Here is a 13,969-nt window from a genome sequence, read left to right on the forward strand (position 1 = left end):
GGGCTATGGTTCTGCTTTAAGCATACAATTTCATTTTAACTAGTTGTCCGGTAGGATGATAGATTTGAACTTAACATTAAGCCCTAGGAAATGCTCCTAGGATATAGAGCTATAAAGGGTCATGGGGAGGAAAAGGATCACAACATGGGTAGTGCACACCCTTAATCCTAACACACAGCTGCTGCCACCAGCCCCACACAGGGCTCCACTCCTTCCTGTGCACTTGTAAGTGAGAGATCCAAGCACAAGTCAGCTAAGTGGTCTGCAGACTAGAGCCTGGAGAATAGCCTCCATGGACGGTCTGGTTTCTTTGAACAGAGACATAGCCTGGCAGGGCATCCTCAGGCCCATTTGATATGATAATGAGATGCAGATAAGAGGGTATGCCACGCGTGCCCACCCCTAAGTGGCAGGATCCAGCTTGGAACCCAAGCTCCAGCTCATTTACTAATCTCATGGCTCTTTATTTTGCCCACTCCGAGCTAATTAATCAAACAACCTCCCATTGCAAAATGGTGTGTTCATTATTCTTTGGAACTGTTCAAAAAGTGTAAGTCCTTCAAAAAAAAATCCAAAATGTCATTATTGTTCATTTTTAATTTAATGGGTTGGCATGCATTCCAGAGCCATTTGCTAATATAAATTATGCAAAACATAAATGATTAGCAAATGCTTGCTTGGCTATCAAGATAGCAAAGTTGAACATATTTAGCTAGGTGTGGTAGCACATATTATAATCCCAGAACTCAGAAGGCTGTGTGAGACTCTGTTTCTGAAAAACAAAAAAAAAGCTACTATTTAGAAGAAAGATGCAGAAGAAACTGACCCATCATGGTGGTGGTGGGAATCTATTTTCAGCATAATCTTATTAAACTTACTATAACTGCTGACAACAATTCAGTGAGATAGAAATCCCATCTCAAACATGTTCTATCCACAATGAGGAACAGAAGTAGAATTGGGCTAGATAAAAACAAACCCTAGAAACATTATCAGTGCTTCAAGGGAAGCATTTAACACAGGGCTCTACCATCCCTGGCTACCTTTCCTTAGATTAGACAGCCAGGGCTAAGCCCAAACTGGAAGATGTGCTTCTAAAAATCCATCTCTTGCTTCTTTTCCTTAGATCTGAGAGCCAGGAATAAGCTTGAATTGGAAGACCTGCTTCTAGGAGTAATGAGAATGTTAAGGACAAGGAATCCAGGACCATCAAAATGCCAACCATGCTTTTAACCAACATCAAAAAGCCAGGAAGCTCACCACTCGGTCTTCCCTCTTTCCTCTGCACAAGGAAAAAACAGAGCATAGGACAGGTATAAGTGAGGAGGAAACACACAAAACAATTGCAACAAACATTAGGTTCCTTAAAATACGTTTTACTTTTTCACATGGAGAGGGGCAGTAACCCTAAACACATCATGTCCCTACTAAATGGAATCTCTAAGCCCTGACATCTTTCTACACCGTTAAACAGCAAACCTGGATTTTCCAGCTACATGTAGTCTCACCCTCTAAGAGGTGTCCAAGTGTTCTTTTCAAAACACTTCTGACAAGCAGCTTTCTCTGTGGAATTATCACCAGAACCAGGAACTCAGCACCCACAGTCCTGTTTCCATTTCCAAAGTCCAATAAGCCAAAACAACTTCAAGTACATCACTCAGGGACAGACCTAAGTAGACACAGAGCCCCACTCCCAACCCTCACTGGGCTTGATACCTGAACTGTGCTTCTTGTCTCTCATATTCCTGAAGCCCCTACCCCTGAGGGCCAAAAATGCAATGATTTCAGAAAGGGCCATCTAAAACTCAAAAGTGAAACCTCTGTACAATTCCATAAGAATGCAGGAACAGGTTGGTCAGATTGAGAATACAGAAGAACATCCTAGTTTCCCCTCCTCTCATCTCAACCTGGGAAGCTCTCCCTTCTACAGACATACTGATATATACAAGATGGGATCAATGGAGGCTGGGAACATGGCTTAGAGGTAGAGTACTTGCCTAGCATGCATGAAACCGTGGGTTCGATTCCTAGTACCATACAAACAGAAAAGGCTGCAAGTGGTGCTGTGGCTCAAGTGGTAACGTGATAGACTTGAACACAGAGAGGCTCAAGGACAGTGCCCAGACCCTGAGTTCAAGCCCCAGGACTGGCAAAAAATAATAGATGGGATGAATACCATTTTTAAAGACTTATTTTGTGAGATAGCTAATAGTTGCAGGGCTAAGGTAACAGACTAGGCTCTGGGCCTTCTTTAGTGCTTCTAAGGGTCACACAGCATCTGACTCCCTATAAGGCAAAGTTCAAATCTACAAGGCCCTTCAAGATCTACTTCTGTTTGCCACTGTAGTTGTTTTTCTGGGAGTCCCACATTCCAGCCATGTTCAAATGCTTGTTCAAATGTCAAACCAACTTAGATCAGGCTGATGTACATTCCATGCCTTTGGACATATTACTTCCATGGCCTCAGATGCCCTTCCCTACCAATCTGCACTGGACGCATCATCTCCTCTTCTAGAATGTTATTTTTGCATAGTTGCCTAGTAATGCCCTACCAGACTTGTAGGTATCTGTTTCACCAATCCTATATCCTGTTACTCTTAGACAGTACTGGCCAGAAGGAAGGTACTGTTTGCTTTTATTGACTCTAATCTGATTGTCTTCCTTTTTTTTTTTTTCAGTACTGAGGTATGAACTCAGAGCCTCACACTTGCTAGGCACGTGCTCTACCACTTGATCCATGCTCCTAGCCCTTATTTGCTTTAGTTAGTTTTCAGTTAGAGCCTCACATTTTTCCCCCAGACCAGCCTTGGACTTAGATCCTTTGGTCTTCTCCATAACTGGGATTACAGGTGTGAACCGCCACACCCATCTTATTTATGATGAGTATGCAATAATGTGTGTGTGTGTGGGGGGCAGCCTCTCTCCATCTCCAATAGTTGAGATTACAGCATGTGCCAATGAGTCATTGAACCTGATCTAACCCCCTTTCAGATGCTTGACCATCTTCTAATAACAGCCATTCACTAATTCATGCCTATATATTCATTCAAAAATAACAAGTGTTGGGCATTGGGCTATGTTGAAATCAATGATGTTAAGTTTCAGGGACCTCTTATTTACATCTTCCAATGATCTGAAGTTTCCTTTTGGTGATTTGGTATTTTTATTTTTTAAGAAGTGCACAAAGAACTGTATAAGCTTGAGGCTCCACAAAACTACATCTACTCTACTCTTACTGCCAAACACACAAACCTGCACAAGGCCAACATTTCTTGCTAACGCCCTCTTAAGTGGAAAAAAAACAACAACTGTTATTCAAGAAGTATTTACAAAGCAAGGCTAGGAGTCGTTCCCAGCTGAAGCCAACTCTGTTGCTGCCAGTGAGGAGAAGGTCCCTGATCACAGATGGACAAACTATTCACAGCCCGCTGCGTTCTGGGTACAGAACTCAGTTTAGATAATCATATCCGAATGTCTGTGGAAGATGATCCTAAACCGGAGTTCTAACCACGGCAGGAGGCAAGGGGAGGGTAAGAGTTCAGCGGCTGAGGATTATTTCTGTTGTTTTGCGATGGTCTGGGCTTGAACTCAGGGCCTGAGGGCTGTCCCCGAGCTTTCTTGCGCCAGGACAGCGTTCTACCTCTAGCGCCATACTTCTTTTTTGGTGGTTAACTGGAGACAAGAGTTTCACGGACTTTGCTGCTCTGGGTGGCTTCGAACGCGATTGCCAGTTCTCAGCCTCTAGCGTAGCTAGGATTATAGGTGTGAGCCACCGGCTGGATGGGTTTTCACCGGAGTCACGGGGCGAGGGTCTGGGGGAGGTTTCCCCGGTGCTGCAAGTCCGCAGTGACGCCGAAGTCATTGCCTCACAAAGGAACCCACGACGCGGGGGTCAGAAGCCGAGCTCCCTCCCTCCCCTCGGGAGACACGGGCTTGGCCGGGTCCCCCGACAGAGACAGCTCCGACTCAGCAGGGAACGGACCCCCGGCGGGTCCCGGACGCGGGTCCGCCGCCCCGTCTCGCGTCCCCCTCTGGCCACCCTCCCCCCGTTCCCATAGCAACCCGCTCACCACTTCACGGGCCCGGCTGGAAAAGTCGCCCTTGGGCCGGGGGCTCCGGCGGAACAGCTCGTCGCGGGTGCCATCGGCCCCGCCGCCCACCGCCAGGCCCAGAGCCTTATTCCGCGTCTTCACGGTCTTGACGCTAGCCCGGAACAGCAGGGTGATGTCCACCGCCATGTCGGCCGGCACCTGCGGGCCCACACGTCAGCAAGCCGCGACCCCAGCGGCAGGTCGGGCCGCGGGGGGGGAGGACGGTTCCGGCTCTGCACGCTTCCGTCCGGAAACGACGACTCGCAGAGAACGGTTCCGGTCTCCGCCCGGACATAGCGGCTGTCGGAGAAAGGTTCCGGCCTCCCCGGGCGACCGGACCCGAATTCCCGCCGCGCGAGACGCGTGGGCGCCCGCCCCCGGGTTTCCCTCAGGGCAAACCTCCAGAGAGCAGAGGCTTCCCCCAGCCAGGCCGAAGGCTTCTCGAACATTCGGCCACTCGGGCAAAGAAGCCAGCATCTTGCTGAGTAGTTGTCTGAGAATTCATTGAGTCAGGAGACGCGGGTCCGGATTTTTGACTGCTTGTGAGTGGCCTTAAGTGTTGGGACGTGGGGGTCGCCAGGCCTGCTGCCCTCGGTGGGGACCAGACGGGGGGGGGGGCTCGCAGATTGAGGGGGGTGTCGGCATCACCAAGGTGAAAACGGACGCCGGGGCAGCTCGGCTGAGCCCCTTGCTCAGAATGTCGCTTTTCAAGGACACTCTCTTACTATAGACATAGATGACAAGTCTGCCAATGGGGCTTTCTGAAGTTTTGGTCCATGGTTTAGTTTTAACTTAATATCTCACTGAGTTCCTGGAATTTGCTTCTCCCCCCGCCACCCCCTCCCCGTTTAAAGAGGAGGCCTAAATGGAATGTGGGTTAAAATGTGGATTAAAAGTGGAATGTGATTTTAATGGTCAGCAAGATAATCCTAAAATGCGTTTCATTCTCTTTCTCTCATGAGTTGTACAGTTGAGTTTTCCAGGGACTCTGATCTTGAAACAGACTCAATGCAGAGCAGCTGTCTTCTATTAAGCCAGACTGTAAAGAGATTTGGGAAAATGTAAGTGCCCTTCTTCTTCCCAAGTATTTCTGTTGTTGTTGCTGATGTTTTGGAAAATGTGTTTCATAAAAAGATATAATTTATAGTCATACCTAATAGACTTATACTTGTTTTAAGATTAATAAATGCCTCTGAGCTTTTTATTCTATTTCTCATGTGGTAAATATCATAGATAATATCCATATAAACTAAAATTTATGGCCCTGAAAATAGTATAAAAGCAGTCTGAGATCAAAATTTGAAAAAAAAATAACGCTATAAGAAATAGTTGTCAAGAAAATGCATATTTACCAGAAAGAAGGAAGGAAAAGATTATCTAGAATCCAGATTGTAACTACTTCATCTTTCCTGTCTGAGGAAAACTCATTTCCATACAGCTAGAGGATGAGAGAATGAAAAAACATTAGGAAATCTGTGCCCGTGGTTCTGTCTTTCATAAACGGCCCTTTGTTTTATGGAGACATTAATGAGTCTTTGACTCCGCTAAGGTGAGCCTGGAGGCAGAGTAGACAAAGAAGAGTTAAATTCTTCTGTGTAATAAAATGAGGGAGGATTGAATGAAAGGGGGATGAAGAAGCAGCCAGAACCTAGGAAGGGGGCCCAGAAATAGAAAGCAAGTAATTGGGAAAGGTTTTTGCTTTAGAGGGAGGGTGAGCTTCATTGAACCATCAGTGAGTGGTGTGGTGTGTGAATGTGTTTGGTGCACTGGGTTTTTAGTGGCGAGAGAAGGACAAACCTTCAAGTTTTCTGTCTTGATCCATAAGAACAGAGAAATCATGATTATGAGACCAAGGTGAATGCAAAACAGGCTGTAAAGCCACATGTGAACATGGTTTCAGAAATGCCCAGAAGACAAGGCCCATTAGTCTGACCTGTCGATTTGTTTCATCCTGTTTCTCCTACCTTGTAATGAGCTAACTGTTGGCCCCTTGGGAGCTTATACAGCCACATCCAGATTCTTAGAGCCTGTGAACTATTAACTTACTTGAAAAAAGGCTCTATAGAGATATAGAAAGTTAAAGATATTGAGATGAACAGATGATTCTCCCATCATCCATGTGGTTCCTAAAGCCAGTAACAGTGTCTTTACATGAGAGACATAGAGATAAGAAGTCACTTGAGGGTATGAATGGGTTTGGGACAATGGGGAAGAATGATGGAAGGAGTGACATTAATCAAGATTCGTTGTACATGTTGAATGGTAATTCTATTTAAAGCTAGTTGTAAATAAGAAAAACAGGAAAGCCTGGGGAAACACATACACCTATTAGATCCACAGGCCTAGAAATGCTGACAACCACCAGAGCTACAGGAAGCAAGGGGGAACCTCTGAAGGAAATGCGGCCCTTCTACCATTTTGACCTCAGACTTTTGCCCTCCGGGACTGAAAAATAAATTTATTTCGTTTTAAGTCACAAAGTTTATTGTCGTCTGTTATGCAACCTAGGAAATGAGTGCACACTGTAATTGCCTTGCATCTTTCTTTCATTTCCTAGTCTCCCTTTTCTGGACCTGTCTCCTTAGTTTCAATCCTTTGTTGGTCTTCTTTCCCTCCAAATAAGCCAACTTCAGCAACCTTTGGTTTTTGTCTCTTTTGTTGGTGGTGATTGTCACCCAAATTGGGTTTGGCCTTAAACTCTTCCTGCCTTAGCCTCTGAGTTCAGGGATTGCAGGTGAGCCCCACCATACCCAGTTTGTGTCTTTCTTGATACTGATGAGTTCTATAGCTGCTTATCCTTGTGTTTTTTCATTCCTTATCTCTTTTGATCTACCCACTATCCTTCATCCTTGGAGAATTGTATCCTCATCTCATAAGAAGGTACCTATTGGAGTGAAAAAGAAAGCCAACTGGGAGTGCTTTCATCAAATGTGCAGTAAAAAAAAAAAGTATGTCCGGTGCCCATGGCACACATCACTTTCAACATGTACCTAGAGAAGTGACGTTTTACCTTAGCTCTTGTGCTCAGCTTCTCTCCTATAGGAACAAAGCAGAAAGCTTGTTTAGAGGTTCTGTGACAGCTTGAAGCATCTAGAGTAGACCTTGTTGACCTGGAAAAGCACTCCACTGAGAAGTACAGGCAAGTGCAGAGAAAGAAAGGAAATTTGCTATACAGTCCAAGAGCCACCAGAGCCAGATATCTAGCAAGTAAGCTAACCCCAGGAAGGAAGCAGCTTGTATCAAGGAGTTACTGGAAGCAAGAGTCTCAGCACAGGGACAAATCAGGTCGCAGAATCCCAATGTTCTTCTATTTATTTTTTGTGTGTCCGCAAGTCCTGGGGCTTGAACTCAGGACCTGGGCACTGACCCTGAGCCATTTCACTAAATGCCAGCACTCTACCACTTGAGCCACACCTCTACTTCCAGCTTAGGCTTTTTGATTTAATTGGAGATGAGTTTCACAGACTTTTGTGCCCAGACTGGCTTTGAACTGTGATCCTCAGATCTGAGTTTCCTGAGCAGCTAGGATGATAGACTTGAGCCACCAGCACCTGTCTGCAATATTTTTTCTTAACCCTGGGGGCATATGACTGCAATTCAATAGTTGGAATGAGCAAGTTGGTGGGGTGTTATCTGTGGCTTGAATTCTGCCAGTCATGCCCCAGTCATCATGAGGAACTTGTCCAAGAAAGATATCCTAAGACAAGTTCTTGGCTGCATTGGGAATGACATAAGTCAACTTACTGTTTATAAGTGGTAGTTCTGGGCTGGGAAGGTGGCTCAGTGGTAGAGTGCATGCCTTGCATGCCTGAGTCCCTGGGTTCTATTCCTCAGCACCACATAAACAAAAAGAAAAACGCCAGAAGTGGCGCTGTGGCTCAAGTGGTAGAGTGCTAGCTTTGAGCTGAAGAGCTGAGGGACAGCGCCCAGGCCCAGAGTTCAGGCCCCACAACCAGACCCCCCCCCCCAAAAAAAAAACATGGTGGTTCTGCCCTCAGCAATGGCCTTGGGAAAGATACTCTCCTTTCCCCAGTAGACTCCTGTTATCTAGTGTGTATGTACAATGGTATCAGTATCAGAGCTTGAACTTAGGGCCTGTGCTGTTTTTGGCTTTCTTGCTCACACCTAATGCTTTATCACTTGAGCCACACCTCATGTCCAGCATGTTTATAGATGGAAATTCACAGACTTCTGCTTGGGCTACCTTTGAATCAAGAACTTCTAGGTCTCAGCCTTCTGAGTAGGTGGGATTCCACCAGCAGCACCTACACTCTGTTGTCTTGCTGCAAATAAATCTTCAAGAGTTCAAACCTGGCAAGAATGGCTCAGTGTGCTTAGCCTACACAGGTGAGCAGCCTAGATGTCCTACCCTGAAGGCTGTCATCTCAGAAGATGACACCCTGAGCTGAGACTAAAGTAGCCCCTCTTTAGTCTAACTGCAGGGTGGGCTTTGTGTTTCTCAAGTGTTGTTGGAGCTACCAGGTTCTTTGAGCAAGAATCATACAGGCAAGTAGAATCCAGGGGCTGCTGATGTCTACTTGTAGGTCTTATGATGACACTGGTGAATAAAAGGCTCAGGACAGCACAAGGGAAGTGGTTGCTCTGTTAGCTCTCACCCTCTGACAGGCCTCTAGCCTCTGGACACTAAGGCCTGCTTCTTCACAATTGCACGTTCACATTTCTCCTCTCAGGACAATGGGAGCCTTGAGTGCTTTAAAGAGCTAAGAGATTTTTGTAGGGTATCCTCGTGGCCTTTATCAGATCTTGGAGCCCCTCAACAAACAGTGCCAGTGCCGGTACCTCTGAACGTTAGTACCTATGATTATTAACACTGAAACTTCAGCCCCTTTGCACCTCCCTGAGAAGTTGTTACTTGTTTGTTGGGCAACACAAGCCAATCTTCATTTTCCAGTGGTCGAGTCCCATTTAGTGACAGTTCTTTGCTGAGGACCTTTGCTCTTGAGCCTTTGCCTCTCACCTGGGCCAGAGGAAGAGCTACTGCGTGGGAAGTGTATGCTGTTGTCTTTTTCTCCCGACAACATAAGAACTTTGTCTCTTGTTTCCTCCAGTAGCCTTAGTACCTCCTGATTTTCTGTACCCACAGATGAACCCAGGCCCTCCTCAACTCCAGTTTATATTATGCTTTTAGTCACAGGGTTAACTTGATATATTCATCTCATATCAGACCCGGTGGATGCAGAACAGAATGATTCCTCCTGGAGAGGAATGACTCCCCTCCCTCCCCCCAACCCTGGCTGCCTGGTGGCTCAAGGCTTGGTCTTCAGTTTGGCACTATGGTAGTTAGTAGTAAAACCTTAGGAGGAAGGGCCTACTGTAAGCTCTTCAGGTCACTGGAGTAGGGGTGGGGAATGCCCTTAAAGGGGATGGCAGAACCCTGGTCTCTTATTCTTTCCTTTGTTCTTTGGTCATGAGGTGAGTACTTTTGCTCTGCCACACACTTCCAAAAGCAACGGACTAGTCATTGGTGGACTAGATCTTCCAAAACGGAGAGACAAAAATAACCCTTTTCTCCTCATAACTTGATGATCGTGTTTGCTATAGCAGCAAAAAGCTAAGAGACTTGCAGATCAACAACCTTAATTCTGCCTGTAATCTCAGTTCCCACAATGAGAAGTGAGGACATCTCTGGGGGAGCCATTATTCTGCTGTCACAGGGAGGCCACTCCAACGGAGAGGAGGAGTGATAACCTGTGCAGACACCCATGGGGATCTTCGTGAATGAGCAGATACCTGTTTGCTCTTTTTCTTTCTTATTTCTTGAGCAATGTTCATAAGTCTGTTCCTTGCAACACTCCAGGTTTTATAAGAGAAACAGAACCTGAAGGATTTACTCGAGTAAATGCTCAGCTCTCCATAGTACAAGGCCATAGTTACCTTTGCTTCCTCCCTTCAGGTACTTCTCCCATTTTTATTTCCTCACCTCAGAGGACTCAACTCGCAGCACTGTAATCACTCATCAAAGTTCAAGTCCTCTCTCCTTTGCCCCACGCATTTGGAAGTTTGGTGCAACTTCTTCCCGTGCTGACTTCGTCTACCCCAGGAGTTTCATAAATCACCTCGTAAAAACTCATTTACTGGTTTCCCCAACATAATGGCAGAAATAAACTGCTCGATGCTCAATGCAGACCCCCAGAAAACTCCTGTGTTGTTTTGTTGGCATAGCATCTTGGTTTCCAACTTGAATTTCCACCGCCTTTGCTTTCTGACAGTATCTTCTGTAATTAAGATGGCTGAATCCTCTAGTTTTTATTGAGTTGGACGGCAAATCGTAGAATAAATGCTTTCTCTTGCACTTTAAAAGGATTTAATAGGAAAATATTTTTCCTACATCCTGTTTCAAGGGGAAAATGTGATTTTAGGGGACATTTTATAGTTCACAACAGGATATTGAAGGGCATTTGGTTTTGCTTAGTTTATTATGACTGTGTTTCTCCAGCATGAAGTAGTGTTTTCTTGTGATTATTTAGATAAGTCTGTAGATAGCCATAGAATTATGGAAACTTAGGACTGGAAAGGGTCTTAAATATTATCCGGGCCAACTTTCTTCGTCATTCAGATGAGAAAACAAATGACTTGTCCAAGATCACACATTGAGTTAGTAGGAAAATGAGATTAGATTCTTTATCTCCCAACTGTTCAGTGCCCACAAACCAGCTGTGGGCTAGGAGTAGGGGAGGGCAGCATAGCATTTCTACAAATCCATCCTCCTGTATCTCCACGCCCTTCTGACTTGAGAAGTGGAGTAATGCAAGTATGGATGTGTGCACTTCACCCATGCACCCATGCATGCATGATTGCATCCAGTAAGTGGGTGCTTTTCCAAACGCAGTTCCAGTTTCTGCTCAGTAGGTGGCACTGTGCTAGGTGCAGACAATACAAAGCAAAGCTGAAATTCCTGCCTCGGAATGGACCAAGACTAATGGCAGACAAGGGTGTATACAAAGATAGTTATACTTAAATGTTAAGTTAAAAGCTGTGGCCTGTCTTGGTTTCTTTTCTGTTGCTTCACCAGAATACCCGAGACTGAGTAACTTATAAAGAGAATAGGTTGACTTAGTTCACAGCTCTGGATACTTGGAGGTCTAAGGTCAGGGGGCCACATGTGGTGAGGGCCTTCTTGCTGCCAGGGGCTCTGCAGAACCTAGAAGCAGTGAAGAGTCCCATGTGACAGAGTCACGTACAAGAGACAGAGTCAAATCGGTTTTCATCACAGACTCCTGTGATGACCCTTAATCTAGCAGCCTGTTAATTGGTTCATTTATTCTTGAGGACTGTCCAATGTCTCTGTGGAGATAAAATGCCACCATGTATTTTATTTTATTTTATTTTATTTGTGAACATACTGTACAGAGGGGTTACAATTACATGGGCAGGATAATGCGTACATTTCTTACCAAGCATTGCAGCCTCCTCCTTTGGTTTACCCTTCACATCCCTTCCCAGCCTCCCCCCTCCCCCCCAAAAATGCCACCATGTATTTTAGTAGACACATTCAAGTCATAGCATGGAGGGTTTTATCCTTTTCATTGTTTTCTGTCTCTCTCTCTGTGTGTGTGTGTGTGTGTGTGTGTGTGTGTGTGTGTGAGAGAGAGAGAGAGAGAGAGAGAGAGAGAGAGAGAGAGAGAGAGAGAGAGAGAGAGAGAGAGCCAAGATCTCCCTTCGTTGACGAGGCTGGCCTTAATCTCACTGTAAAAATCTCCCTAGTGTTAAGTTATAGGGTGTGCTGACATGCCCAGGTCATTTTTTCCAGGTGCTTAAGTAGTTGTACCAAGGGGTTACTGTTCAACAAATCAGCGTATAAGTACAATGCATCTTGATCAGTATTGTACCTTTCATCATTGGTTGTTTTTTTAAGGACACCTCTGAAGAATGTAATAAAAAACCTTTAGATAACATTAACCATGTGGTTGGGGACGGAGATAGGAAAAGATCAGCACAAAATAGAAAGAAGCCTCACTGCAGACACACACTGTAGGGAGCCGTTCCAGGGTCTGCTTCTGGTGCTGTTAGTTACTCCTGTCTCAATAGGACTCAATGGAGCAGGAACCAGGACTTAGCCTGGTATTGTGGCAAGAGCCTTGGTTGTATATCAGAGAGCCCTGGGTTTAAGTCCTCGTCACTTAGTAGTGAAACCTTTAAGTGTTTTCTTCACTAAAGATGAAGTCTTTGGTAGTGAGATCTTTACTCAATTTCTTCACAAAAGATAATTACCTACCTGAGTTGTTGTAAAGTGAAAAGTGTATAACTCAGTGCCTGCTATGGAATTAGTAATAAATGATACTGCCCAGTAGGGATGTCTGGACTAGAGATAGATGGCACAAGCTTCGGGTGACAGATTCCGGAACAGCTGGTAGAACTTTCAGACCTCTGTGTCACCCAACAAGTGGGAGTTCATTAAAGCCACTGCGGAGGCAGTACCTTGGATCCGTGTTTAGAACTAAAGGAAGCATTTCTGAAGGGACTGGCCCCTGTGGCTTGCTGAGTCTGGCTATCACTAGGATTTGGAGTATTACTGTGTAGAAGATTAGATTGAGAGGATGAATTAAATCAATTACTTGTGTGTAGGAACCAGTGAAGGAGACTGGCTATTCCTCACTTGTCTTGAACAGAATAAGAGGTAAATGCACTGATGTTGAAGCATTAGGAAGAATTTTATGAATATAGGTGCTGTTGGGCATTGGAACAGGTTCTCAAGGCATCTAAGGCCAGGGCTTTCTCTGGCCACTGGGTAGGATATGTGTGGAATGGTCACACTCCTGAGCTCTTTCCAAGCAGTGAGTCCTCAGTCCTCCACTTAGCCTACCCCTCAGCCCTTGTCAGGGAGTGTCCCTTCCATGGTAGAAATGACCCTGGTACCAGCTTGATGGTGCTGTAGGCCAGCCCCAGCTTGCCACAATTGCTGACATAGGCTGCTCCAGCGACCACCAGCGCCCCGCCTTGAAGTTTATTAAGAAATTCTCTGTAGGGCTCCTTTCACTGAAAATGCATTTAATAAAGCTTGGAATTTCCTCACAATACACTTATTCTTGATGTATTTTTAGGTCTCAGTTATTACTTGTCTTCACCTCTCTTTCCTTTGTAGGTATGCAGCAGGCCAGCATGGTAGGATGCCAGAAGTCACCCTGACCAGGCCCTGGGCACCTTGCCTGCCTTCTCCTCCTGAGCTCCCGAGAAAGCCAGGTTCCTACTTGACTTGGGAAGTCATGAAGCCAACTATTGGTTTTCAAAACTGTGCATCAAAAAAGGCCAATTTTAAGTTCAATGGCTATCTCTTATGTGGCTTTAAACAGAAACCTTCTATACTGACAAATATGCTCAAGTTTTGCCCCGTAGCCTTTTTTGATGCACAGTTTTGAAAAACAATAGTCGGCTTCATGACTTCCCAAGTCATGAAGTCTCTAGGAGGACTGGGTTAACCCATTTGTGCTCAGTTTATAATCTCAGCTGGATGCTCCTCTGCATGATGCTGCCTCCTATTCCTTGTGAGTTGAACTTCTCTTTGTCCTGGCCTGAAGAGTAAGGACTATGGGAGCATTGGGAAATCCTTTCCATGCAAGAGGATGGAGTACATTTCTGTGTGTGTGAGTGGTCATCATTAGTAGACAGGTGATGATGGTAGTGAATCCTCACATGGTACTCACCATGTACCAAGAATGATTTTCAGCCTTCAGTGGAGAATAAAGCACCTAATTCTGTGTATTGGTATTTTTTGGGGGGGTCCAGTCGTGGGGCCTCAACTCTGGGCCTGGGCGCTGTCCCTCAGCTCTTCAGCTCAAGGCTAGCGCTCTACCACTTGAGCCACAGCGCCACTTCCAGCTTTTTTCTTTTTGCTTATGTGGTGCAGAGGAATCGAACCC

At 45.5% G+C, this 13,969-nt stretch overlaps 1 protein-coding gene and 1 long non-coding RNA gene across 4 annotated transcripts in view; one reads left to right on the forward strand and one right to left on the reverse strand.

Annotated features, from left to right (window-relative positions):
* The window catches only part of Stx18 (syntaxin 18), an 86,422-nt gene extending 82,107 nt beyond the window's left edge, over positions 1-4,315 (reverse strand). The window contains exon 1 of the mRNA XM_070012814.1: positions 4,071-4,315. Coding sequence (XP_069868915.1) covers positions 4,071-4,238 — 168 coding nt within the window. The 5' untranslated portion in view covers positions 4,239-4,315. The remainder of the gene's footprint in view (positions 1-4,070) is intronic.
* LOC138820868 (uncharacterized) overlaps positions 4,157-13,969 on the forward strand; it is a 47,568-nt gene continuing 37,755 nt past the window's right edge. Inside the window, exons 1-3 of one of the 3 annotated variants that reach the window (XR_011370003.1) lie at positions 4,157-4,633; positions 5,054-5,152; positions 6,424-6,563. This is a non-coding gene — a long non-coding RNA (uncharacterized lncRNA). Of the gene's footprint in view, positions 4,634-5,053; positions 5,153-6,423; positions 6,564-13,969 lie in introns of those variants that run through there. The other 2 variants (XR_011370002.1, XR_011370004.1) reach the window with 2 other exon arrangements.

Source organism: Dipodomys merriami, unplaced genomic scaffold, assembly GCF_024711535.1.
Source record: "Dipodomys merriami isolate MVZ:Mamm:240054 unplaced genomic scaffold, mDipMer1.0.p SCAF_9, whole genome shotgun sequence".
Lineage (NCBI taxonomy): Eukaryota > Metazoa > Chordata > Mammalia > Rodentia > Heteromyidae > Dipodomys > Dipodomys merriami.